The following is a 26496-nucleotide window of genomic DNA, read 5'->3' as shown; positions in this document are numbered from 1 at the left end:
AGAACACTTCATTATCATGCTATGCTACATTTAGCTCTCCAGCAAACCAGCTTTCTTTTTCCAAAAGACTAATGTCAGGACACATCAGGAAATACAACTGCATCGGGAAGTGCAAATCCAACATGGTGTGGAAGTGTGGCGCACCGCTTGCGGTCACCGCTTTAACCGCACAGAAGCCCACATGCGGGTTTACAGACGATGCTCCGGCTCAACTGACATCTAGAAGAATCCTCGACCCACTGAACCTCACAGGCACCAGACCCGGCGGGGTGATGTCACACTGCCCGACCTCCCACTCCGGCCCCCAGCGCACCTGCGGAGGACCAAGGAAGAAGTGGGCCGCCTGTGGGAGGCAGAGACTGGGACAGGGTGACACAGACACCAGGGAGCGACAGCTGGCAGGCCAATGGAAAGGGCTTTCAGCACACGCGAAAGAAAACGCACCTCTTTTTTGTTTTTGTTTAACCATACTAATGATTCTGAACATACAAATGAGTCTTCAGAATTACAGTTATCTCAACAACGCCAGTCGGCCGCTGGCCTCAGCAAGTGTTGGGGCTCTCCCCGCCAGGAGCTGCCACAGCCACCAGCACACCCACGGTCCACGGGGCCCCAGCCTTGGCCACGGTGGGCGGTCAGCCGTCCAGGATCCTGGAGTGCACACACTGTCAGGCTTTCACACAGAGATCGAGCAAGAGCTACAGACAAGGACACATCTGCCAGCTCCAAATCCCCTGCTGCGTTCATCACATCCCTTGTTTTCAAAATCTTTACTGATCTCTGACAAAGAACTCGGCTGTTGGGGACAAATAACAACAGGTGAGGACAATAACGTGTCCTGACCAAGGCTGCGACTAGCTCCAGGCTCTGAGGTCACCTATGACAGCGACTCAGCCAGGTCCTGTAAAATGGAGCCCCTGTTTGAGCCATTAAGGAAGGGACCTCCTTCCTCCTCCGCCGGTGCCCAGCGCCTCCCACCCCCACCCACACCAAGGGCCAGTCTCTGCGCTGGGCCTTGGCCGTCAGGAGCTCTGGCTAATGGTTACACAGGACATTTGCCACCTGGCTGTGTAACCTCCATTCAAAATATGTGCCCTGATTCCCTTCCACCCCACCCTCAGTATCCAACTAGAAAGGACATTTAAGGACTGTGTCTCCTATCCAGAGAAATGTTTAAATGGCCTGAAAGCCCCCAAGCGGGAGAGTCAGGCTGGGGGCATCTCAAGCCACAGCCCCCCTGTCCTGCTCTAGGACAGCAGTGTTCCTCACAGGCAACCCCAAAGTCAGCGGCTTCCCGAAGGAGCCACCCATGGGACCACACCAGGCCCAAAGTAACATCTTCCTTGGCGCTGCTGGCGAGGCTCTGGCATTCTTCAGGGAGGGACTTGGCGAAAAGGAGGGTCTGGAGCTTCATTCCTTCCCCCTTTAAGAAACATTCCTGGGACGGCAGGGGGCCTACTGACACCGGGCTGGTGCACAGAATGCTCCCTAACGAATCCCTAAGGGCTCATTTGAAATTCTAGGCCCTCCAGTGACATTTTAGAGATCAGCACCCCTCACCCCCCCACCCCGCTGATGTTTCACGTTTGCTGAATCGATGGAGAAACGAACAGGCCAAAACTGCGACCACATCCATCCATCTGATTATCCGGGTCCCCGGACTAAACCCACATCAAAATGAGGCCTTGGAAATACTAAGCAGTCAAAATCTTTGCGGCCTCTTAGGACACCGACATCCCTTGGGCTCACTCTGGGACAGGAGCATGGAGAAACAGCAACATCGTGTTTTGTAGCCCCAGTAAAATGTCAAAAGAGAAGCCAGCGTGAAGGTGCTGAGCAGATAGAAATCTGGGTGCCACCTCTCAGCAGAGGTCTGGTGGGACTTCACACATGCACTTCAAATTCCAAGAATGCCACTCCTGGGAGGGTAAGTATCCCTTTCGACTTCAAAACCAGACCCAAAGAAAAGACCGTCCTTACCCAACGGCCCCACTGAAGGCTCATAAAACACAGCACTCAGGAGTTCCAGCTTCATTTCCTTTCTCCTGCTACAAAAATGCAGATGAAGCAAGTATTTGTTTGAGTTTTACTATGTAAATAAAGCCTATTATCAGGGTCAGCACTTGGGAAGAAAACAACCCCTCAGGAAAACCTTTCAAAAGGCCAGTGTCTTCACAAAGAAAAATTAACTTGAGTTTTAAAAGCTAAAATCCTTTTAAAAACTAAAGTGCTGACACTGTTAATCTAAGAAGGCCAATTTGGCCCACAGGTAACACCTGACAGACTCTGGAGACTTTTGTTGGCTGTCACAGCTGGTGTGGGGGTACCGGGGGCATCAAGTGAGTGAGTGGGGCTAGGGAATGCTTCTAAGATCCTACAAAGCACAAAACACCCCCCCCCCCCAACAGAGAATGATGCAGACGAGCAAATCAGTAGTGCCAAAATTGAGAAATCCTCCCGATGGATGTGATACAGTTACTTCACACGACACTGCAAGTGTTTGAGGGGAAGTGGGGACATTTGGGATCAAGAGCTGGTCCTTGGAAGCCTTCTCATGACCTGCCAGGTTTGTGACCTCAGCGCATGCCATTTCACTTCCCTTTGCTTTAGCTGTTGCATCTATAAAACGGGCTGATAAAATTTCTTGATCTGTAGATCACGGGTTAAATCAGCCTTGTTCTTGGCATTGCTTACAGTTCTAAGATGTGCACCCTATGATGCTTCCAAGTCAGACCCCTATTATCATAAAGTGTGTCACCTTACAGTCATTCAAGCTACCCCACATCAGATTCTGTTACATAGAAAATGAGTTGTATAATTTCCCAGGGGTCTTATATACAAAATATTTAATTATTTTTTTTTAAGCCAAAAAAAGTCCAATTTTAAAAAAAAAGCCCCCCCAAAGTCCTATTGGAAAAATTATAATTTGAGTTCCACATAACAACAGCTGTTATAATGCGCCCCAAATATTTTTTAGTAGCTACCAAGAGAGAGTCAAAACATGGATTAATCCAAATTCTGCAGGTGGAACAATTTTTCCTAGCCTCTATTCCAAAAGCGTATGCCCATTCTTTAAGCGATTCTAAATGGACACAGTTTCCTTCACCCTTTTCTAATAATGTGACAGTTAATTACCAGCTGTTGGAGTGTAAGCAAGCATAATTGATCATTTAATCCAAGAGAAAAGACAGGCATGTAAAATAGTGCCAATTCCGTGCAATGCGGAGTTCAAAATCTATAATACACACGTACATGAGTATTGATCTCTGCACACATATACAAGTGTAAATGCAAACTCAGTACAGAAGGCCCAAACTACCCCGAGTCCTTTTCTAAACCAAGCAAAGAAATCACCAAGTTCCAGTCACTTCGCAGCATCTAGATAAAATAGCAGCAGTTTAAGGAACGGATGTACGGGCCTCTTAGAGAAGAACCCCAAATATTTTTATTCCTGCAAAATTCTACAACTCCATCTGGAAAGGCAGAGCACATACGCTGGTAGTAGCCTACCCACAAGAAACTTATCCAAAGAAAAACAAAACAAAACAAAATAAACAAACAGACCAAAACACCTTAGTAAGTACCATGAAAGCCAACCAGCAGGCCAAATCAGGAGGCGAAGGGCCTCAGATGGCCCTGATACGTGTTTTCTGGGTTTTACTGCCCACCTACCACACTCTAGACTGGGAAGAACAGGAGTCCATAGAGTGAACAGGAGGCCACTAGGATGTTTAGAATCTGGAGTACCCACAGAAAGGAGGAAGTGCTCTGGGATCTACTTCTCCAGCCTCTGGCTAAACAACTGAATTTCAGAGTTTAAAGTGACCTCCAACTTTCTTATATGGAGTAAAGACAGAAGGCAAGATTTCACCTTAACTAATGTTTTGCAACTTATTCCTTCATTTGTAATAAGTCTGAGCAAGATACATTGAATTGTGTGTACACCTCTTTTTAAAAGAAATCCATGAAGCGCTAAGGGTGTTAGTAATTTACCTGCTATCTTTTAAACTTTTACTATCAGGAATGTCCTCTAAAACCTTTATTAAAAAGGCACAGGGTAATACACTTTAGTACACATATACGCAGAAAACTAACCTCCCTGGGCAAGCTGGACACACTTTGCTCACCATCTTTTCAAAGAACCCAATTTGTTAATGGGTTACACATTAAACTTATAGCAACGACAGCCTCTTTCCCCAGTTGAACATAAATTCAGTGCACATCTAAACAAGCCTCCCCTCGGAGTCTCTGGTTTTGTGAATACAAAAATGATAGAAAATACAGAACAGAAAAGTTTGGTATCTCATTCGCTACCTCGCACAACAAAGCCACACCACTTCCCAAATTCACGGGTGGGGTGAGTTAGGAGTGATCTTACACTTTCCTCCCGGTAGTGAAGCAGCAAAGTAGGGGAAAAACCCGGCAAGTCACCTTCAAACTCCTGTAGTCCCCAAGAATTTCTACATTTTAAAGGGAACTTTGTCCCTAGGAAAAGCCTGGCCCAACCATCCCCAGAGAAACGGAGGCTTTTAACCAGAAGAAAACAGGATGATAGGTTTGTTGTTTTGTTTTCAGAGCTCTGTGCAAGTTCAGCTGGTCAATTTCAAGATCGATTGCTGTTTATATAATTCAAAGTCTAAAGCATCCACCTTCCCCTACCACAGACAACGCAAAACATTTCCTGATGAGACACATTAGAAACTTATTATTGGAGCTCAAATCCCCCTTTGAAAAAGGACACTGAAAGTTTCAGTACGTGTCTGCAGGTCCCAGAGCGCCATGGATCTAGGGCTGGAAGCCGAAAGTCAGTAAATATTGATGGGCTGAAGAGAATTGAGAAGCTGAGTTGGCGACAGCTGCTCATCTGGGTTTCCTAGTGATAAGGGAACGGACTGGTTCAAGGGGGTGCAGAACCAAGGGCCTACGGTGACAAACACAGGTGGGGACGGTTCTGTCCACCCCCCTGGCACGTGGGACTGTTCCTTGGGCAGCCCCCTGGTCAGTCCCACAGGTGCAGACCGCCGCCGGCAAAGCCGGGAGTGACAGGGGACCCAGCCAGGCCCCTTCTCGAAGGGGGAGGGGAGGGGACCCGGAACAGGAGCCATTTAAACTCTGCGCGGCGCTGGGAATCAGCCGCCGCAGAGCAGCCGGAACCACGCACCTTTGCGTGTCCCGGGGACCCTGTCCCCGCAGGTGACCCAGGCACACTAACGCCCCCGGATTGGGGACACGATTGGCCCGCTCCTCCGGCGCACCCCCACCCCCAACGAGATCCTCCGCCCCGCGCCGACCTCAGGGCTGTCATCGTGAGGGTCCCACGGCCGCCTCACCTTGGTGATGACCAGCGGCTCGCCGTGCTCGCGGCCGCCCTTCAGGGTGAAGCCCCACGGGGCGCCGCCGCTCAGCTGCACCTCCACCAAGCGTCCGCCGTCGGGCGCCCGCGCCTCGGCCTCGGCCGGGCGCTCCGGCCGCGCGCGGGGCTCGGCGCCCTCCATGGCGCGGGACGCGGAGCGCGGAGGCAGCGCGGCCGCTCAGCCCCCAGGGCCCGTCCGGCCTGCGCCCATGCACTCGGGGAGCCCCGGCCGGCCGACGGCGAGGGAGGGTTAGGGCGCTCCTGCCGGCGCCGCCGCCGCCGGCCACCGGCAAACTTGCGCGGCAACTTGGGAGGAAAGTGCCGGCCGGGGCCAGGGAGGGAGCTGGGCGCGGGCGGCGCGGCGCGCGGGGGAGGGCGGGCCGGGCAGGGGCGGGGCGGGCGCGCTCGAGGGCTCGGGCTGCACGGCGAGCTGGGGGCGGGGCGCGCTCTGGGCTCCCGGGGGCTGCCCGGAGGCTGGGAGGGGCGGGAGGAGGCGCGCGCTCTGGGGCGCGCGCTCTGGGACCCGCGCGGCCTCCAGGGGATAGAGCGGCAAGAGGCCCTCGGGGCAGGGGCGTACGCTCGGGGGGTCTCATCCGAGGGGCCCGGAGCGGGCAAGCACTCGGCACCCGTGCGGCGGGCTGGGGAGGGGCGTGCGCGCTCGGGACTGCCCCACTGGTCACTCAGAGGGTGGGAGGGGGCGAGGGCCGGCGCGCGGGCCGGCGCGCACACGAACCTGAGCGGCTCGCCGGATACGGGAGCGCGCTCCGCCTCCGCCCCCGCCCCTATTGCCCGGAGGGTGGGAGTGGGCGGGGCACGCGCTCGGACCACGCGCTGCGCTGCGGGGTCTGGGGGCGGTTGGGGACCGCGATGCGATGTCCGGCCCTTTCACCCGCGCCAGCGCCGGGCGGCCCTGGGAGGCTCGGGCGCGCCAACCGTCCGCTCCGGGAGGCCGAGTCCCGGCAGGTGAGGTGGCGGAAGCGCCCGCGCTGGGCGGGCAGGGGCGGGGCGGGCGGGCGGCGGGCCGAGTCCCCGGCGCCCTCCATCTTGGAGCGCGCGACCGGCCCTGCGCCCCCGCCTTTGTTCGCGCGGACCGCGGGCTGCCGGAGGCCGCCCAGGTGAGACCGGAAGCGCGGCGGGCGGCCCGCGCGGGTCCGCGTGCCGCCAGCCTGGTCCGGCACCGACGCGCTTTGCCCCCAGGCCCGGGCTTGGGGGGGGGTGTCCCGCGTACCCTCCACGCACCCGAACTGCTCCGGCCCCCCGCGAGAGCCGCCTCCGCCGCGCGGCCCGGGACAAAGCGCTGGCCATAGGAGGGTGCTCCGAAAGTCGCGGCAGAGGGGATGGCGCCTGACCTGTTCCATGAAAGACTAACCATCCTCCAATTCCCTGCTGCGGCGCGCCCCGCAGATGAGGAATCGGCTGCTTCTTGGCTCTTCCTGTAGTTCCTGTCCAGGGAGTGTTTGCGTTCAGTCCGAGTTCTCACTTTGGTGGAGCAGTGCCACGAGGTCTTCCTGCCCCACGTCTTCGTTGCCTGCAAAGCAGAGGTGGGGGTCCGGAATTACTGGAAGGGTGTGCCACCTATGCCTGCCCCTTTTCAGTTTATGTAAATGTTCGGTGTGAAGAAATACCCGCACTGCTGGGTATTCGCACGCTTTGCCCCCAAACCACAGTCCTTTATTTCGTTGTAGTTAATGGAGCTGGATGCTGGTGATCGCCGGTTTCGTCAAAGCAGCTCCCTCCGGGGACTTTGATCAGGTGAATGGGCCGCAAGAGAAAGCTCGGAGACCACTGGACAGGAAGAGTGCGGGGTCCAGTCCTCGTTAAGGAGGGGCAAAGAGTCGCCACTCTGGTCTCTCTGCCTTCAGTGGTCAGGTGAGGGATTTCCATTCTGTGGTTGGAATCGTTTGTGTCTCACCCGCGGTGCAAACTTCACTGGGCACTTGTCATGGCTCTGAGCACTGGTTACTGCCCATGAGTAATTCCAAAGCTACGGTGCCCACAGTGTTTCCAGTCGGGGAATGACGTGAGTTTTTTTCTTCGTAAACAGAGACTTAAGGAGGGTGCCTGTTAGAATTCACCTTAAGCTATCTTCACTGTCGTGGGCATGCGGGTCTGCACGCATTGATTAAATTGCACGGACCTGAATACACAAGAGTGCGAGTAAAATGAGGAAATGGAAATAAGCTTCGTAGATGGTGTCAGTGTTCATATTCTGACTGTGAGATGCAGGTGCGGAGGATGTCCCTGTATTCTTTTTTAAAACCACAATGAATTTGTAACTATCTTGATAAAAGTTGAATTAAAAATCTGGACAGACGTGAGAAACCCAAAGGGAAGGGACCATACAAATGCACCTAGACGTTTTTTGGAAGTTCCCTGCTTCCAAAACAGCTCTCCTACCCCCGCCTGGTGGTATTAAATGAAATCTCAGATCTTAACTGGGGCTGCAGTTCAGACCAGGAGTCACCAAAGCATTGTCTCCTTAAATCACAGCTGGAGTCATCTGTAGTGTTTTATGTTGGTTATTCAAGATTAGCTATCTGCCACTTAAAGAAGTTCTAGTGTTCATTCCTCAAACGTAGGTGGTTTACATTTCTCCTTACTAAATTATCAGTTTCCTGGTTTTTTTCTTAATCTTCACATTAGACATTTCTCCCAGCTTAGCATTATTTGAATATTCATAAGGCTGTTTATATGGATGTTAATAAATACACCGGAAGGCACTGGACCAAATCTGTGTGCTCTGTTTTGAGGTAGATGCCCTCCTCTCAGACCCTGTCACATTCTTTCACTGACACTTTGAGGATTATGTAGCTGAGCATACCTACTATCACACCTAGACTTCTGTATCATATCCATTATATCCTTATTAGACACCGTCATGTATCTTGGAAAATACCGTTATCTTGTGACCGAAAGGCATTGCCCCAGTGTATTAACCCTGCTCCCCTTTTGAAAGCGTTCAGAAAGACACCAAACCAGTGTGGACTTACAGTGATGATGGCTTTCTTTTCTGAGAACTCCACTCAGCCAGATTTTCCACGGATAATATATTTATCAACATCTAGCTTTTTCTTTTGGAAAGCCAGGGCCAGGTAGCTTCTGGATATTCTCAGCTTCTCGCATCTTGGACATTCAGCTTCATTGCTCTGAAGACCCCAGGGTGAGCATATTCTCTTCAGGACCTGCAGAGCACGACCCTGTGACCATCTGTACCTCGGCATTCCGTAGCCTTGGGTACATAAACCGCATTTTCAGATCTGAGGCTTACTTCCCTTGATAAGATAGGAGATAGGTGAAATTAAAGGGAGTTCTTTCAGGCACCTGGCTGGCCCAGTCCATAGAGCGTGCATGACTCTTTATCTCCGTTGTGAGTTCAAGCCCCGTGTTGGGTGTGGAGATTACTTAAAAGTAAAGATAGTTCTTTCACTTCATCAATGGTGAATGAAGCCATCGATGAATAGAAAGCAGATTGAACCAACTTTTCAGAGATTTAATCAGTGGCTAATCCTTTTTATGAAATAGAGTTCAAATTACCTTAGTTTTTTGTTCTAGGGAGAAAAGGGATTTATAATTAGAAGATGTCCTGGAGGATGGGGTTCCAAAATTTTGCCTTTACCTTTCAAACTAGTAGCTCAGGATAATCAAGCTTTCTAGAACATCTGTGGCAATTTTTGAAAAGGCAAATTTAGCCATTTTCTACTTAAGCCTCTGTATACGTGAGTTGGGGTCCCTATGAATTTAGACGGTGGAGAGTCCGTCCAGATGAGAGAGCACACAGGTGAGGACAGATAAAGGAAAACATCGCCTGAGCGTCTTTCTCCTTCATCGCCATCACCATTGTCATCATCTCGGTTTCTACAGGTGATTATTGGAAACAGGGACATTTCACTTAACTGCAGATCTGGGCCCAGTGACAGAAGCTGAATGCTGCACCGGTGCGCCCCATCCCCTCCCTCTCACCTCCGGGGGATTTTACTCTCGCTGTTAGGATATTTACAGATTTCTCAGGAGAGACTTCTCTCTGTGCAAGAACGGGAAACTGCAGGGTCTTTCCTCACAGCTGGCACCGTTGCCCTGTTGGTGGACTGTACGTTGTGAGATTGCATCCTTGCACCCAGCCTTTAGTTGAGGAAGCAAGGAGTAGCAACCGGATAGATAGTGACCGCACTCACAGGGAACCTGCCTTGGACCAAGCACATGACGTAAATGGACTCTGGTCCAGAGCTTCTTGGAGCATGAGTCACCCCGTTTTACAGAGGAAGAGACTGAGGGCCAGAGGGGCTTAACACCCTGCTAGAGGTGGCTGAGCTCAGTCTTAAGAAGGACTCCTTCTTCCCTTGCAGGGACCAGTGCCAGACTGGATGTGGTGGGACAGTTGTCACTGAGCCGGTGAGTTGGCTTTCCTCTGTAGGACATTTAGACAGTGAGCCTCCTTTTGAGGTTCCCTTGATCTCCAAACAAAGAGGCTGAAGCCTCCTGTGTGGAAATTTTGCCTATAAAACTGAATGCTAATTTAGGTTTGGTTGAGTTCCAGTCCTGTTTCCTTGGAGACCTGTCTTTAAATTATCCGTGGGGGCGCCTGGGTTGCGCAGTAGGTCGCGTTTCTGACTCTGGATCTCATCTCAGGTCTTAATCTTGAAATATATATGTGTATAATAATGATACTTTTCAAATTGGGACTACTTAGCCACTGTTTTAAAAGTGTTTATGTTTTAAAATGCAGTTTGAAGAGCGCCTGGGTGGCTCAGTTGGTTAAGCATCCAGCTCTTGATTTTGGCTCAGGTCGTGATCTCAGGGTCATGTGATCGAGACCCGCGTTGGGCTCTGTGCTCAGTGCAGAGCCTGCTTGAGATTCTCTCTCCTCCCCCGTCCCTCCCTCCCCTCGTCCCCTCTGCTGCCTCCTGCTCCTCGCGCCCTCTCTCAAATTAACAGAATCTTTAAAATGTAGTTTTAGAAAGCCACTGGCTATTTTTCACTTTTTATTTCTTTGTAAAGTAGCCAACAAGTACTTCTTGAGTACTTTTAACTTGCTCAGCACTGGGGAGTGGTCGCTAAGGAATGTTAGGATGCAGGAAATATGAAACATCAAGTGTAGCCAGTGAAGAAAGTAGAATAGGAAGAAAAAACAATCAGAGTACAGTTACGTGCAAAATGACTTGAACTGTAAAAGTGCCAGCAGGAGAGAAACCAAAGTAGAGAAGAAAATAAAAACAAGTGACCACAACCATAGGTGAACTTTCTAAATTTTTATTTTCTTTTCTTTTTTAATTGTGGAAATTTCAAATGGACACAAAAGCTAGAAGTCTTGTTTCATCCCCCCCTGCCTCCCCCGCAAGTATTTCAAAACACACCCAGGATAGAAGGGCTGAGCTGTCTCGGAGGTGGAGAGGAAGTGGAGCCAGGAGTTCACCGGGTGGGGATCCTGTGAGCGGAGGAATGTTCTTTATAGGGAAGTTGAAAGTATCAGGACAAAAAGGCTGAGACCTTGTTAAGGAGTGCCCCAGTCCGGCTCCTTGGGAGTCTGTGCTGGGCCTTCACTCCCCCGTCCTGGGGAGTGTGCACCCCTTAGGTGTTGGGGGAGTGACTGGGGGCAGGGGGCTGCTATGTGGAGATTGTGACAGGAGAGCAGATGAGAGGCAGTTATGAGGGCAGGTTGAAATGAGAAATGCCCGTGGCATACCCTATGAATTTTCTAAGACTATTGTAACAAATTAACATAAGCTGCTTAAGGCCCATTTTTTTCCTTCCCAGAGGCCAGAAGTCTGAAGTCAAGGTGTCAGCAGGGCCATACCCCTTCAGAGGCTCTAGGGGAGAATGTGTTCCCTGCTCCTTCCAGGGTCTGGTGGCCACTGGCATTCCTGGGTTTGTGGTCCCATCAGTGCAGCCTTTGCCTCTGTGGTCACCTGGCCTTTTCTGCCTGGGTCCTGTCTCCCTCTGTCGCCTCCCTGTGTTGCTCTCTTATAAGGTCACTGTGATTGCCTTTAGGGCCCACCTGGAAAACAAGGATGCTGTCTGCATCTCAGAATCCTTAATTCAATCCTGTGTGCAAAGACCCCTTTCCCAAGTAAGGTCCCATTTGCAGGTTCCAGGGTTTAGGACCTGTTATCTTTGGGAAGCGTTAGTCAACAGATAGGCCGGTGGAAATCACTGGGGTGTTGCAGGACGGTGAAGGGTCTCCTGTCCTTAGTTTGGAAGCATTGTGGCTAAAGTGCTGCTGTTCCTGCTGGTAGTTCAGGAGCTCATGGGAGCCACAGATCTGCCAGTCCCGAGGTCGGGGGGTGGGGTGGGGTGGGGTGGGGAGAAGGCTTGTCCCACCCTCAAGCCAAGTGAAAACTGCTCCCAGGAGTCCCTCGTAAAGATTTGGGGTATCTACAGGACAGAGGCCGGGATCTCACTCTTGGGTGGCATTTCTGGAAGTGCCATTGATTACTGTTCCTTGTGCAGACATGCACGGAGGGCTCAGGAGCATGTGTGTGCGCCCGCCCAGTCCACCCGGAGAATGTCGCCACATACCCGATTTTCCCGAAATTGACCGGCTTAGGGGGCAAACTCTGGCCTGAGCCAGGACTACTACTCAGGCTGACAGGTCCCATTTGCCCAGATCCAAGCAGGGATTTTCAATGGTGACTTCTTTGCAAGAGGCAACAGTTATACTTAGGGAATGGGTAGTGGGGGGTATAAATCATCTGTTATCATCGTAGTTTGTAAGATGTAATCAAGGTCTCAAGGTCTGAGTGGCTCCCTTAGTCATGCAGATTTGTAGGCCCCCAAGTCTAGCTCTCATTTCTCTCTCCCTGGGGTGCCTGTATGAGGTGGGGGATGTTGCTTTCTGAAGAAGCCAGGGGTTTCTGGGAGGGTAGAGACCAACAGGTTAACCCTGTTCCGAAACTCAAAATTTTTTTTTTTTAAAGATTTTATTTATTTATTTATTTATTTATCTGTCAGAGAGAGAGAGAGAGCGCGCGCGCACGCGCGAGCCAGCGCACAGGCAAGCAAAGGGGCAGCAGAGGCAGAGGGAGAAGCAGGCTCCCGGCTGAGCAAGGAGCCCGATGCGGGACTTGATCCCAGGACGCCGGGATCACGACCGGAGCCGAAGGCAGCCGCCTAACCAACTGAGCCACCCAGGCGTCCCCGAAACTCAAAATTTTAAGGAGAGTTGATGAGAGGAGGAAAAGCGGGGTAAAACGGAGTTCCGTGTGTGGGCCATGTCAGCCACCCGCCATGGGAGCTGAGGTCAGAGGCGGAGCGCTGGCTGCCAGAGATCAGAGCTCAGAGCGGGGCCTGGCGTACACCGAGGGAATGGGAGTTTTGACACCAGCCCGGCAACCTCACCTTCATTTAAAACATTGTATCTGGGGAAGATTCTTTTCAAATCTCAAACACCTTCCCTGACCCAGCCTTCTTATAATTTGCCAAGGACGTTGCAGGATAGAAATATGATACCTGAGTCCCAGATACTGTCTGAGTGGTTCTAGTGAAAGCCAACACAGCATTTTTCAAGCAGCAAAAAATAAGTCTGTGCGTGAGATTTCAAGACATCCTTGGACATACTCTCTTTCCAAATACAGCATAAACCTCCCTTGCTATGATATCGTGTGTGTGATTGTGGAATGTCTTTTTATTTCGTACTCCACATTTTGAGAGAGAAAAACCCAGAGTAGGGACGCCTGTTAAGCATCTACCTTTGGCTCAGATCATGATGCGAGGGTCCTGGGATTGAGCCCTTTGTGGGACTCCCTGTTCAGCGGGGAGCCTGCTTCTCCCTCTGCCTCTGCCGCTCCCCCTGCTTGTGCTCTCTCGCTTGCTCTCTCTCGCTTGCTCTCTCTCTCTCTCAAATAAATAAAATCTTTAGAAAAAGAAAAAGAAATACCTGTTACTTCTGTGAGGCTCTCAGAGAAAGCACAGGGGACTTGGATCTTTGTAACAAGGTCCTTCACAGGGGTACCTAGGTGGCTCAGTAGGTTAAAGCCTCTGCGTTCGGCTTAGGTCATTATCCCGGGTCCTGGGATCGAGCCCCGCATCGGGCTCTCTGCTCAGCAGGGAGCCTGCTTCCCCCTCTCTCTCTGCCTGCCTCTCTGCCTACTTGTGATCTCTGTCAAATAAATAAAATCTTAAAAAAATAAAAAACAAGGTCCTTTGCAATGCCTAGGCAGCCCCTCCAGGAGCACACTTGGGGGGCTGTGACATAAAATAACAGCAGCCAGGGAAGTCACACGCTGCGGAGCTCAGTAAATGTTCCTGCGTTCCCTCCCCCTCACCCGCCAACACGGCCGCAGCCACACAGACATGGAGAAAGGGGCCATCTGTACTTCCTTAGAGCTGGGATAATTCAGATGTGGGAAGGAGGGGCCCTGGAAACGGAAGCCACTGCGTCTTTGGTGTTGGAGGGACTGTTGATTCGGATGCGGGAAATTCCGTCGCTGGCCACGGGCCAGAATACTTGTTTCAATTGAATCTTTTCACCTGAACTTCAAGGAATGTAGACATCTTTGCCCAGCAGCAGAAATAACAGGAAGGACCAGAAGCCGGCTGGCTGAAGGGTGCTAGAGTTTTTACTACAATGCACAGATGTCTTCCAGGCAGACATGGGAAGTTTCTAAACACTTTATTGGTCGGGATGGTTCCTCTTGCGTAATTATACATGTTGGAAGGGCCACAGGAAATACTGTGTGATTAACTTCAAAAGTAAATTCTGTTGGAACAATCTGAGGTTTCCAGAGAGGTTGCAGAGGTACTGCACGGAGCCCCTGCGTCCCCTTGACCCGGTCTGTTTCTGGTCACTGAACTCCTGTTTGAATTTCCCCAGCTGGCACGTGCGTGTCCTCTTTTCGGTCCGCAGGGCTCCACTGTGCACTTAGTTGTCATGGCCCCTTTGGTCTCCATCATCCCTTCGTTTTCGTGACCTGGAAGTTTTGAGGAGGACTGGCCAGGTGTTTTGCAGAATGTCCCCCAATTTAGGCTTGTCTGATGTTTTCTTGTGACTAGACTGGGTTATGGGTTTGGGGGAAAACACGTACACAGATGATATGGCCTTCTCCGCACACCGCGTCACGGATTCTGGACATCTACATGGCTTGTCGCTTGTGACTGTCACCTTATTACATGGGAAAGGAGGTGGCTTCCAGGTTTCTCACTGTCAAGCTACAGCAAGAATTTTCCCTTTCCTGGCTAACTTTTTTAACAGCTTGGGTTTGGGGCACCTGGTGGCTCAGTCCATTAGCGCCTGCCTTTGGCTCAGGTCGTGATCCCTGCTGGGATGGAGCCCCACAACAGGCTTCTTGCTCCGCGGGGAGTCTGCTTCTCCCTCTCCCCTGCACTCACGCTCTCTCACGCTCGCTCGCTCTCAAAAATAAATAAAATCTTAAAAAACAAAAACCCAAGAACTTGGGTTTGACAATGCAAGGGTGTTCTCTGGGAAGTCACACTGATTCTGTGGTATCCACCACATTCATACCTGGACAGGCTATCCTTAAGACCAAATAAAGATGCTTGATTAAGTCAACGTAAAGCACATTGAGAGCAATGGAGTAAATGTGAAAGAGACCTTACAGCTTGCAAAGGCAAAAATGTGTAGGGTTTGGGCCGCTAAGAATCAATTTCTGATTCCTGTGATGGACTAAAGACATGTCCTAAGTTTGGGAAACTCGGGGTATACACATGGTTTCCTATGGATGTTCAACCAGGGGCAATGCAGTGAAACCCAAAAATACGGCAGGGGGAGAGCCATTGCATTTAAATGATCAGAGTCCCCTCAGAGGACTGGCGGACCCCCGTTTTCTATGTTTATGTCTTTCAGCCCTTCTGAAACTGACACACGTGCCGTAGCGTGGGTACCAGACAGATGTTTCCGCAGCGTTCACGGCCAGGTTGACGTAAGGGTATATTATCTCCCAGCACACTGTGTTTCTAACCACACGCCGAACCCTTGAGGTTAATGTGGGTTTCCTATTCCCTGCCCGTGGCCACTCGAGTACCCGTGAAGCAGTCATTTCAAAATTAGCCCACGTCTGAGTGTGTTTCTTTTTTTTTATTAGATATCCGCAATTTGACACTCTCATGTAGATGAAAGCCGCAGAGCATGTAATAGTCCTCCCAGAAGTGATCGTCCTCTCGTTTCGCTGTATCAGTATAATGTGCTGCGAAAGAAACCTCAGATTTGATCCAAGTTTGAAATAGGTGACATGTACCCATATGTGTACATCCTCAGCCCCCCACCCCTGCCATACTTCCTTGCAAAGTGCAGTTATGGTCCCATGACTTCAAATTTGGCCACCTGTGACCTGCCTCCAGCTTCTCAAACGCCAACTCCTACTTGCTTCAGAGTGGTGGGGTGAGAAGACGTATTTCCGTGGTCCGACTGGTTCGTAGCCGGTGGTGGCTGACTGTTCATTCAGGTTCCCCTCCAGAGGAAGTGCTTACGGTGTAGTCTGCCTGGATTTGATTGTCACTTCTACGGCCTCCATGACCTTAGACAAGTTTCCTCACCTCCTCTGGTGCCTTAGGTGTAAAAACAAGATAAAAAGCTGAGCCACAGGGTGGAGGTGAGAGTTAAGCAAGACCTTGAGTACTTAGTGCTCAAGTACTTAGTGGGTTGGGGAAGGCAGTGAGGCAGTACTAATGCTAGATGATTTAACTTTCTCTTCTCAGAACACAGACCCCACCCCCGTCTCCCTCCCACGGCACAGTCTGGTCTCCTCTCTTCTCGGGCGGAGACCGCATAGCTCAGACTCAGAGTCTGCCTGTTGCAGAACTGGAGATGTGCTCTTAGACACTCTTTCTCAATCTGTTAATTCCTGTGTTTCTGTCAGAGGAAAGAGCAAGGTTCCTTCAAGCCAAGACTCTCCTGGTTTCGTCAGGGGAAGTCCGTACTCTACCTGGCAGCAACCACAGAGCAGGCTCCTTGAGCTCTACACCTGGGTTCAAAACCCATGCATTGTGTGGGATGTGGCGGATAGAGAAAGGGGTTCAATGTCAAGGTGTAAGCCACTGCGACTCTTTTTACTCTCTTAAAGCTTTATAGCCAATCCTGAGCATTTTTGTTTGTTCTCCAGGGTCAAACTGAGCAAATTTAGTTGTGGATGGAGGGCGAAGTCATCTTTCCAGCCCGCTAACACATTCCGTGAGCTCCAGTGGGCAGCCTTGCGGCTCTCTGAGGAAGGAAGCCCTCAGGTGTCCGACACTCACTCAGCCAACGCTCTTGGAGTGCCCGGGAAACCAGACGTTCCTAGGATTTGAGGTGCCCACCTGAGGGACCGCCCTTCCTGGTTGCCTGACAGGAGTGGGTGCTCCATTGTTCTTGTGTGGTCAGACAACCCTGAGGGGTCGCTGTGGTGGACAAACATCAGAATGCCCTCCCAGGGCACCCCGCCTGCTGGCAGCCACACTCTGTGTATTCCTTCCATTGGGTGCGAGCAGGACCCATGACCCACTTCGAATCCATAGGATGCGGCAGAGGTGACGGGACATCCGCTTGGTGATTATGTCGCAAAACATTGTGACTCTCACTTGGTGGATTCTTCTTGCTGGCTTGAACGAATGAAGCTGCCTTACTGGAAGCTGCCTCGTGGAGAGACTCATGTGCCAAGGAATGGAAGGTGGCCCCCGGCCAACAGCCCATGAAGAGTGAAAACTCGTCACTGAACATGGAAGCACGTGCTTGGAAACAAACGTTTCCCCACTTGAGCCTTCAGGTGAGACTAGCCTAGTCAGCATCTTAATTGTAGCTGTTGAGAGATCCCAAAACGGGAGACCCAGCTAACCCACACCTGGACTCTGAAGCCACAGAAACTGAGAAAATAAGTGTGTTGTTGATTTCCCGTCTGGCACGTAAGGAGCTTATACTCACCGCTTCAGCCTAACAACCAAAACCTGAACGAGCCAAAAAATCATCTCTTCGTAGATCTGTTAGCGAAGCGAGGTCACAGAACAAACTGTGGTGCCCGGCCCCCCCGCCCCGGCCCAGCCAACTGAAAGGACAGGCAGATGCAACAGCCACAGCCTCCTGGAGCTGACACCCATTGGCTGAAGCTTCTACAGGAGTCGCTGCGGAGGTAGGAAAGTGTGAACTGTAACTGACCGGTTGCTGGAGGCTCAGTGTAGACAGTCCCCACGCTTTTGTGAGTTTCACCTCCTGGGGCTCTACCAGGTTCTCCCAGTGAAGACTGGAGAAAAGATTGCTTGGGCGTCCTGCAGAGAGAGGGGAGAAGGGGCCATTTTTAAGTCTGCCGGAGCATTCTGTTGTTCTGAGCAGGACCTACCCTCAGGAGAAACTTGACCCTAACCACCCTGGGGGAAGGAAGTCCCCAACCCCAGTCTCCTGAGGCCCTGGTGGGGGACACAACAAAGAGTCATTTACGAAGTTCACGGGGTACAGACTTACTACATACAAGACTGAGACCTAATCATAAATTGCCTCTCCTCCCCGTCACCTCCTGACAACCCCACTAATGGTCTGTTTATCCCGATTCTTTCTACCCAGCACATTATGATATGTCCAGCCTTTTTTTTTTTTTTTAAGGGAGTGAGGCGCAGATTGGGGAGAGAGAGTCTTACGCAGGCTCCACAGCCAGCGAGGAGCCTGGGGTGGGGCTCAGTCTCACAATATCGACCTGAGCCAAAACCAAGAATCAGCCCCTTGAGCCGTCCAGGCGCCCCCATGTCCAGCTTTAAACAAAGAGCTGCCAGGCATGCTAAAAGACAATAAACACAGTTTGAAAAGACAAAGCAAGCATCTGCTCTGTACTTGGGGATGTTGGAATAAATGTCTGTTGCTTTCGGCTGCTATATTTGGGTCATTTGTTACGTAGTGTGGATTACTATAATGACAACCATTTCTGCAAGTCCTGTGGGATGGAACCCAAGTCACCCTTCACAGGACTTCCCTTGACAGCAAATCTGTGCTTGGTCTCCCTTTCAGGATCACATGGTTCTGCCCCTTCCTGCCTTTCCCTGGAAACTTCCCCATGCATCCTCACCTCGGGGTCTGTGTGACAGGTTCCAGCCGCTCCCACAGACGCCTGCTGCCATCTTTGCGCTTGCGCACGTGTGCGATGTCAAATCTTTCTATGCGTCTTGCATCCTTAGACGCTAAGACTGCACATCGAACTTCAGAAACTGTCCCTCCTGGTTTCTAACCAGCTAGTTTTTTGGGGTTTTTAAAAATGACTTTATGGATTTGAGAGAAAGTGAGAGAGCACAAGCAGGGGGAGTAGCTGAGGGAGAAGCAGGCTTCCTGCTGAGCAGGGAGCCCGACATTGGGATGGATCCCAGGACCTTGGGATAATGACCTGAGCCGAAGGCAGACGCATAAGCGACGGAGCTACCTGGGCACCCCAGTGTTGTCTATTTTTTTTTTTTTAACTTGGAGATAAGATATTCAAGAACATGTATACAGTCAAGACATAATTTCAAATTGGAATGGATTTACTAACTTTTGATTGGATAAGTCATTTCCAATCGTGATTTTAAAAGCACAGATACAGCTTTTTTGAAGTCCAATTTGGCTGCCAATCAAGGGTGTGTAATGCTTTTACACTTGTTAAGAGATTAAGAGATAATCTTGAGTGTGCCTTTAATGTATGTGTGTGTGTACTTTGAAAGCCACTCCAAAGACAGATTTATGTAAAAGAATTTGCCTTTAATTGCCCTTGTGTGTTTGTCAATTGAATTCAAATACACAGCTGAGCACTGGGCCTCAAATTTATTACATTCTTTTTTTGGGCATTAGAAATAGTCATTAAAAAGAATTTTCTCTTTTTGAGCTGAAGGGCCTGAATGTCAGCATCTAGAATCCAGTGAATTGAGCTGAAAAGCTAGTATTCCTAATTATAAAGAGTGATAACAGAAATGTCTTCAGACATGTAAATGCAAGGGTAATTGTTTCTTACATGAAGAATTGTAGAATTACTTCTGCTTGCATGCACATCCCAAAAAAGCATATAAAATGCTGCTTTGGATGGAAAACACTGCCCTTGACTTAACTCACCACCGAACTGTCCTTACTAGTTCATGCCTGTCCATTTACCTGTGGCTCCATTCTTTCAGTTACTAAAACTTTTATTTTAAGATTTTCTTTATTTATTTGAAAGAGAAAACACAAGCAGGGGGAGTGGCAGTGGGAGAAGGAGAAGCAGACTCCCCGCTGAGCAGGGAGCCTAACATGAGGCTCTATTCCAGAACCCTGAGATCATGACCTGAATCAAAGGCAGCCAGGCAGCTGAGCCACCCAGCTACTCCTAAATATTTATTTTAAAATCATAGTGTTCGCTACTCATCTCACAACAGGTTCACATACATTTTTGTTTTCCTTTTTCCTGGGTGTTCAATCATCAGTGTCAGTTACAACTTTTTCTCTAGTTGCAACAATTCTCTACAATTGCTTTTGGTACATTTATGGCATCACACTGTTCACAAACAGTTGTATTTTCTTTGCAGAATGGCTATGCTCCAGCACATCTAGCTGTGACTTGAAAAGTCAGGGACGCTTGGGGGGCTCCGTTGGTTGAACGTCTGTCTGCCTTTGGCTTGGGTCAGGATCCCAGAGCCCTGGGATCAAGTCCTGCATTGGGCTCCTTGCTCAGCAGGGAGTCTGCTTCTCCCTCTGCTGCTCTCACTGCTTGTGCTCTCTCTGCTCTCGCTCTCTGTGTCAAATAAGTAAATCTTAAGGAACCAAAAGAATAATCCAGTATCTGTGAAGCAAATCCCACTTGCCTTCTACTTGAGGCTTACTTAACAGCGGGTTAGTAGGCTTTCAGAAGACCGCATTTTAGATCGTGTCTGAGGAGGTGGTTGCGATAAGATAGGGTGTCTGAAAACACTGAATCGCTAAGCAACACGAGCTTCGAGGTAGAGCCTCGATAGGAGTTGTCAGAACCCTGGCCTCCAGACCAGGGTGGATAGTCTTTCTAAGCTTCTACCTGAGAACCTTGTCAGGCCATTCTCCCTTCCTCAACACAAAATCACTTTTGTCTGTCTCTCGCTGTCCTCAGGCATCATCTTCCTCTCCCGTTTGCTACCCTCTCTCCCCAGCATCCTGCCTTCTGTTCCAGGTGAGTCCCAAACATTTCTCAGCCCCTGGGGCTTTGGGAACCAGAAGGACGGCCGCAGCTCCTCCGTGCACACCCTCCGCTTCCGTCCCTGACTGGCCATTTGCATTCAGAATGCTCTTCGGCGACACTGGATGTTGACAGTTTTCTGCTATTTTGAACCAAGTCCTCCCCACATTTAAACGTGGCCTGGTGGTTCCTGTTTTTACGTTGAGATACAAGCTCTAGGACATTGCTGCTCAAGTAAGAGCCACGGAGCAGCAGCACCCACATCTCTGGACACTTGCTAGAAACAGTTTCGTGAAACGTGGGGCCTCGCCCAGCCATGCAGACAAGCAGAGTCCGGTTTTCAAGATCTGCAGTGGGATGCTCACTGCACTTGATACGTTTTATTCCCAGCTCTGAGATCATGGAAAATTGTTTTAAGGTTTTACGTATTTATTTGAAAGAGAGATAGAGGCCACAAGTAGGCAGAGAGGCAGGCAGAGGGAGAGGGGGAAGCAGGCTCCCTGCTGAGCAAGGATCCCGATGCGGGGCTGGATCCCAGGACCCTGGGATCATGACTGGAGGCAAAGACAGAGGCTTTAACCCCCTGAGCCACCCAGGCTCACCCAGGCGCCCCATAATTTTGTGTGTGTGTGTGTGAGTACAGTTCCATTTTAAACCATACTCAATCCCTATCTCTTTCCACCCTGCACCACTTCCATTTCTCATTAGTTCATGAGGCATCGACAAATGCCTTTGTCCTTTGTGTAGTCTCTCTCTCTCTCTTTTTTTTTTTTTTTTAGATTTTATTTATTTATTTGACAGAGAGATATCACAAGTAGTCGGAGAGGCAGGCAGAGAGAGAGAGGGAAGCAGGCTCCCTGCTGAGCAGAGAGCCCGATGTGGGACTCGATCCCAGGACCCTGAGATCATGACCTGAGCCGAAGGCAGCGGCTTAACCCACTGAGCCACCCAGGCGCCCCTTTGGGTAGTCTCTTGATTAAGGCCTGGTAACACCCTTATTCAGTGGATACAGCCTATCTCTTGAGCTCTCCAGTTTGCACGTGGCACTCAGTAAATTCCTGTTGAACTGAAATCATTTGAAAGGCCCAGATGCTGCTGGTCACCAGACGGACCCCAAGCAGGGCTCTGGCTGCAGCACCCGAGATTCTTCCATCAGGAGAGCAGATTCTTAGCCTGGGTTTCTTAGAAAGCAGAGCTTGAGGCAAATTTTGTTCTATGGGAGAACATCCTGGGATCCCTGGACAAAAGGGCAAAGCAGGAAAGGAGGAAGAGCAAATTAAAGGTGGCGCATTTCTGAGTAGACCATCAATTCCTAAGAAACAGCTGGTTGCTAAGGGCTGTATGTAGCCTCTGCTCAGAAACTTACACAAGGAGGGAGGAACTAAGACCAGTTTCTCCGTCCACAGCTTCTTGCTTCCCATCCCTCATTGGCTTGTTTGCCCGCCCCACTAGGTGTTAACCTTCCTGCATTTTGGGCTTAGGCACCCAGCCTTGTGGGGCAGCTGCTGAGTAAGCCAGGGCCCCTGTGGGTAGACCTACAGGAGCCGAGATGTCTAGGTCTCCACTGGTTTTGTAAATAAAGTTTTATTGGAACACAGGCATCCCCATTAATTTACATACTGTCCACAATCAGTTTAAGGATCAGTAAAACCCACCCGCAAGGCTCATTCCCTATATTAAATAAGACAATGGGGACACCTGGGTGGCTCAGTGGGTTAAAGCCTCTGCCTTCCGCTCAGGTCATGATCTCAGGGTCCTGGGATTGAGCCCTGTGTGGGACTCCCTGTTCAGCGGGGAGCCTGCTTCTCCCTCTCTCTCTGCCTGCCTCTGCCTACTTGTGATCTCTCTCTCTCTGTCAAATAAATAAATAAGTACTAAATAAATAAGACAATGAACGCAGAATGCAAAGCATAGAGCCTGCCCACTGATGGGCTCTGAAGACAGTGGGATTTTGTGAATCGCCCCCTCCTCGCTAATGCTGCTGCTCCCGGTACATCTCAGCAGACCCTCCGTCTGCCTCCCGCTGCCTCCTGCCCTCCATTCTGTGGCAGACCTGAGGCTTTCCCCCAAAACTCAGTCCTCTAAATTCAGACCTCTAGGTGTCAGGGGGTTTTCCAGGAGAAGCAGGTTGTATGAGAAACCCCCAGAGCCGCCTCCAGCGGTTAGTGTGCGTGATCAAGTGTGATGGCAAGCAAGGTGTAAACTGTGCAGCCAAGTCAGGACAGTGGAGCATTTCCTGGGCAGCCCAGGATGAAAGTGCAAGGTGGAATCCGGCTGGTAAACTGGGAAGGGAGGTGGAAGGCGGTGCTGAAGGTCATGACACAGATACCCCCCCATTCTGGCGTGGCTCACTGGCTTGGCAGTAGCACTGTGTTTCTCACATCTGCATATTTCCAGATGTTTCCACCTTCCGTGTGTGTGTGTGTGTTACCTGTCTACCTTTTCACACTGTAGTTGCACTCTAGCACAAAAAAGTTTATCTCAGTTTGTTTATTATTTATTTTATTTTAAAATTTATATTTTATTTATTTATTTATTTTAAAAAGTTTTATTTGAAATCAGTTAATTAACATATAGTGTGTTACTAGTTTCAGGGGCAGAACTCAGTGACCCATCAGTGGCATACGACACCCAGTGTGCGTCACATCCCGTGCCCTCCTTCATGCCATCACCCCACACTGCTCCCCTCCAGCGACCCTTAGCTGTTTCCTAGAGTTAAAACTCTCTTACGGTTTGTCTCCCTCTCTGATTTTGTCTTGCTTTATTTTTCCTTCCGTTCCCCTATGTTCATCGGGTTTGTTTCTTGAATTCCGCATAGGAGTGAAATCATACGGTAATTATCTATCTCTGATTGACTTAACTTCACCCGGCGTAGTATCTTCTAGTTCCATCTGGTCAGTTTTATTTCTTAGACTCGTTGCAAGTTCCCTCCTGACAGCCGAAGTTTAGTGTCTCATCCAGCCTTCCTCAGGTTTGCTCTGAGGTCCACCTGTCGCATAATCATCTGAGCCCATCTGGCCTGGCACTCTTCATCTGTAGTAGTCCCCTCCCCACCCCTGCGTGCCCCCCTGGAGCCTCAGCCTTGACTCCTTGGCACCTGAGTCATCCAGAGCCCTCAGGTTTGCATGTGGGGAGCAGGGAGGCGGGCTTTGTGCAGTATGGGTGCGAAGCAAAGATGGAAGTGCTGTCGCACTCGTGTGTGGGTTGGCCACTCAGACCCTGGGCATCAGGGCCAGTGTACAGAACCCCCGTTGTCATTTTTATCTTTGAAAGCATATTTCACACACTGTCCTCCAGAAGCCCTTTCTGCTTTCCAACAGCAAAGGAAGGTGGGGATCCACAGTCCAAAAACAGATAGCAGGATTCATGCTTTCTGAGGATGTGTGGGGAGAACTCCCATGATGTTTTGCAAGCAAGTACGCAATCCCCAAGAGCAGTTAAGGTTTTGACAATGTCAGTCTGTTCCAGAATCCTATCAAAGCAGCTGCCCCTGCTCATAGATGCGCCAAGTCGGATCCTTTTGAAGTGCTGGGGTCCACAGCCTTCGTTAAAGGCCAGGCTGCCCATCTGGCAGTGTGTCCCTACCCTGAATTCGGACAAGGAAGCCCAGACCTGTGGTAGCTGAGCTCAAGCCTTGCCTTACTTAAAGTTGCAAAGCTGGGGATGGAAATGTATTAAGCAGCTGGGTGGGAGGGCATGTGTTTGCATTTAAGTGTTTCATGAGCTGGGGGTGGGAACAGTGGGAGGTTGCCATCCCTTTGGTTGATTGGAAAAAACCTGGACAGGGGCCCACTTATTGGGGTCAGAGATCAAAGGGTGGCTGCTTGGGCTTTGCCAGTGGGTCTATTAATTTATTAGAGGATACATCTGATAGGGTTTGGGGGCGTTGTTTTAAATAAAGCTTTGGTTAGTAAAGTCATAACCTAGATGGGTTTTTTTTTTTTCAACCTTGAGTTTTTGTTTTTTAACTTCACCAGTATGTTTACTGTTGTCATTAGTGATCATGTAATTTTTAAATTAAATTAAATTAAAAAATTTTTTAAGTAATGTCTGCACCCAGTGTGTGGCCGCAGCTCACAATCTGTGATCCACAGCCCCATGCCCCACGGACTGAGCCAGCCAGGAGCCCAGTGAGGATATAATTTTGAAACTTTTATGAGTTATGAGTGCAGAAGAAAGCTCGATTTTCAGTGCGTAGTGAAGCACACAGAAACAGTTAAGAAATCTGAATAAACTTGAATAACTTTTTTAAAAAAACTGTAATTACTCTTGGAAAGCTTATTTGGAATGCCCAGAGCTATGTGGAAGCTGAGTAAAAACGGAACACCGAACAGTAAAGTGCAAAATAGGTCTGTGTCTCGTTAGGCGAAGCGCCCCCGTCTTTGTTCAAGATTTGAATGTCCACGAAAACCCTTTCGCTGCGGGATTGTGTCCGTGGCGGCCGAGCACGAAAGGGCGCCGTTTGAACCCCTCGCCTCAGGGTTGATGAACGCGGTCCGCTGCCCTTAACGCTTCGGAATCAGGGAGGTCGGCTCCCAACCAGGGAAAGGCTGGCAACGGAGGCAGGTTTTTCTGGTCAGGTCAGGTAAGGCGAGATGGCCGTTTTGGCGAGGGCTCGGGGGAAGTGGACAAAGCTGAGTCGCCCGGCCTCGGGCGCTTCTCCTTCCCGCAGCAACCCCCTCCTCCTCCTTCTTCCCCTTCTTCTCCCCCTCTCCTCCTCCTCCCCCCCTCCTCCCCCTCCTCCCCCTCCTCCCCCTCCTCCCCTCCTCCCCCTCCTCCCCCTCCTCCTCCTCCGCCGCCGCCCCCGCTCCGCCTCACCCTCGTGAGACCTCGTGGCGTTTGCGGAGGGCGCACAGCCCCTGCTGAGGCCCGCGCTTCTCCGCACGCGCGGGGGGAGCGGCCCCGGGCACATGATCCCCCCCGCCCCCGCCCCCGGCCCGCCCAGCACTTGACTCCGGCGGGCCGCTGGGGGTCCGCGCACACCCGAGCAGCAGCGCCGAGCACGGCCCATGGCCTCCCCACGCCTCGGGACTTTCTGCTGCCCCACGCGGGACGCCGCCACCCAGCTGGTGCTGAGCTTCCAGCCGCGGGCGTTCCACGCGCTGTGCCTGGGCAGCGGCGCCTGCAGTCTGGCGCTCGGCCTCCTGCAGCTGCTGCCCCGGCGCCGGCCCGCGGGCCTCGGGGCCCCCTCCCCAGCCCCGCCGGCCTCGGCGCGCTCCCCTGCCTCCGTCCGCATCCTGCGCGCCGTCGCCGCCTGCGACCTGCTCGGGTGCCTGGGTAAGGCGCGTGGCCCGCGGGTTGGGACCTGCTCTGCGCCCGGGTGAGGGAGCACTGCCCGCGGGTTGCGACCTGCTGGGTCCCCGGGTGAGCGTGCTTAGCCCGCGGGTTGGGACCTGCTGGGTGCCCGGGTGAGGGAGCATTGCCCACAGGTTGGAACCTGGTGGGTGCCTAGGTGAGCGCGCACGGCACGCGTGTTGGGACTTGCTTTGCGTCCGGGTGAGGGGGCACTGCCCCCGGGTTGGGACCTGCTCGGTCCCCAGGTGAGCGCGCACGGCCCGCGGGTTGGGACCTGCTGGGTACCCGAGTGAAGGAGCACTGCCCGCGGGTTAGGACCCGCTCGGTGCCCACGTGAGCGCGTGTGGCCCGCGAGATGGGACCTGCAGGGGTGTCCGGGTGAGCGCGCACGGCCCGCGGGTTGCGACTTGCTAGGTGCCCCAGTGAGCGCGCGCGGCCCGCGGGTTGGGATCTGCTTTGCGGCCGGGAAGGGGCATTGCCTGCGGGTTGGGACCTGCTAGGTGCCCGGGTGAGCGCGCGCGGCCCGCTAGTTGGGACCTATTCGGTGCCCAGATGAGGGAGCATGGCCGGTGGGTTGGGACCTACTCGGTGCGCACGTTGGGCAGGGTGTCAGCTGCGTGCTAGGAGGGTCGACGTCGAAACCGGAGGCGGCTCTCTAGGGACCGGACTGGGTGGCCAGGGGACTCAGCAAAACAGGATAGGCAGTTAAAATTACGCCCGGGGACATTTGTTGAAGGGAATATACCAGTTTCTAATGTTTGTTATTGCAAACATACTAGGGAAACTTTAGAAGGG

General features: G+C 51.4%; 2 protein-coding genes across 11 annotated transcripts in view; one reads left to right on the top strand and one right to left on the bottom strand.

Annotated features, from left to right (window-relative positions):
- Positions 1-6799, bottom strand: part of SHROOM2 (shroom family member 2) — a 132892-nt gene extending 126093 nt beyond the window's left edge. For 2 of the 4 annotated variants that reach the window (XM_032331829.1, XM_032331830.1), the window contains exon 1: positions 5331-5726. In XM_032331829.1, coding sequence (XP_032187720.1) covers positions 5331-5495 — 165 coding nt within the window. In that variant the 5' untranslated portion in view covers positions 5496-5726. Of the gene's footprint in view, positions 1-5330; positions 5727-6702 lie in introns of those variants that run through there. The other 2 variants (XM_032331832.1, XM_032331833.1) reach the window with 2 other exon arrangements.
- The window catches only part of GPR143 (G protein-coupled receptor 143), a 104222-nt gene continuing 83572 nt past the window's right edge, over positions 5847-26496 (top strand). For 2 of the 7 annotated variants that reach the window (XM_032331840.1, XM_032331837.1), the window contains exon 1: positions 25242-25683. In XM_032331840.1, coding sequence (XP_032187731.1) covers positions 25416-25683 — 268 coding nt within the window. In that variant the 5' untranslated portion in view covers positions 25242-25415. Of the gene's footprint in view, positions 6317-6342; positions 6469-6798; positions 6895-7038; positions 7223-9696; positions 9743-25241; positions 25684-26496 lie in introns of those variants that run through there. The other 5 variants (XM_032331842.1, XM_032331843.1, XM_032331841.1 and 2 more) reach the window with 5 other exon arrangements.

Source organism: Mustela erminea, chromosome X (genome assembly GCF_009829155.1).
Source record: "Mustela erminea isolate mMusErm1 chromosome X, mMusErm1.Pri, whole genome shotgun sequence".
Taxonomy (NCBI): Eukaryota; Metazoa; Chordata; class Mammalia; order Carnivora; family Mustelidae; genus Mustela; species Mustela erminea.
This window is presented reverse-complemented; position numbering and strand designations above follow the sequence as displayed.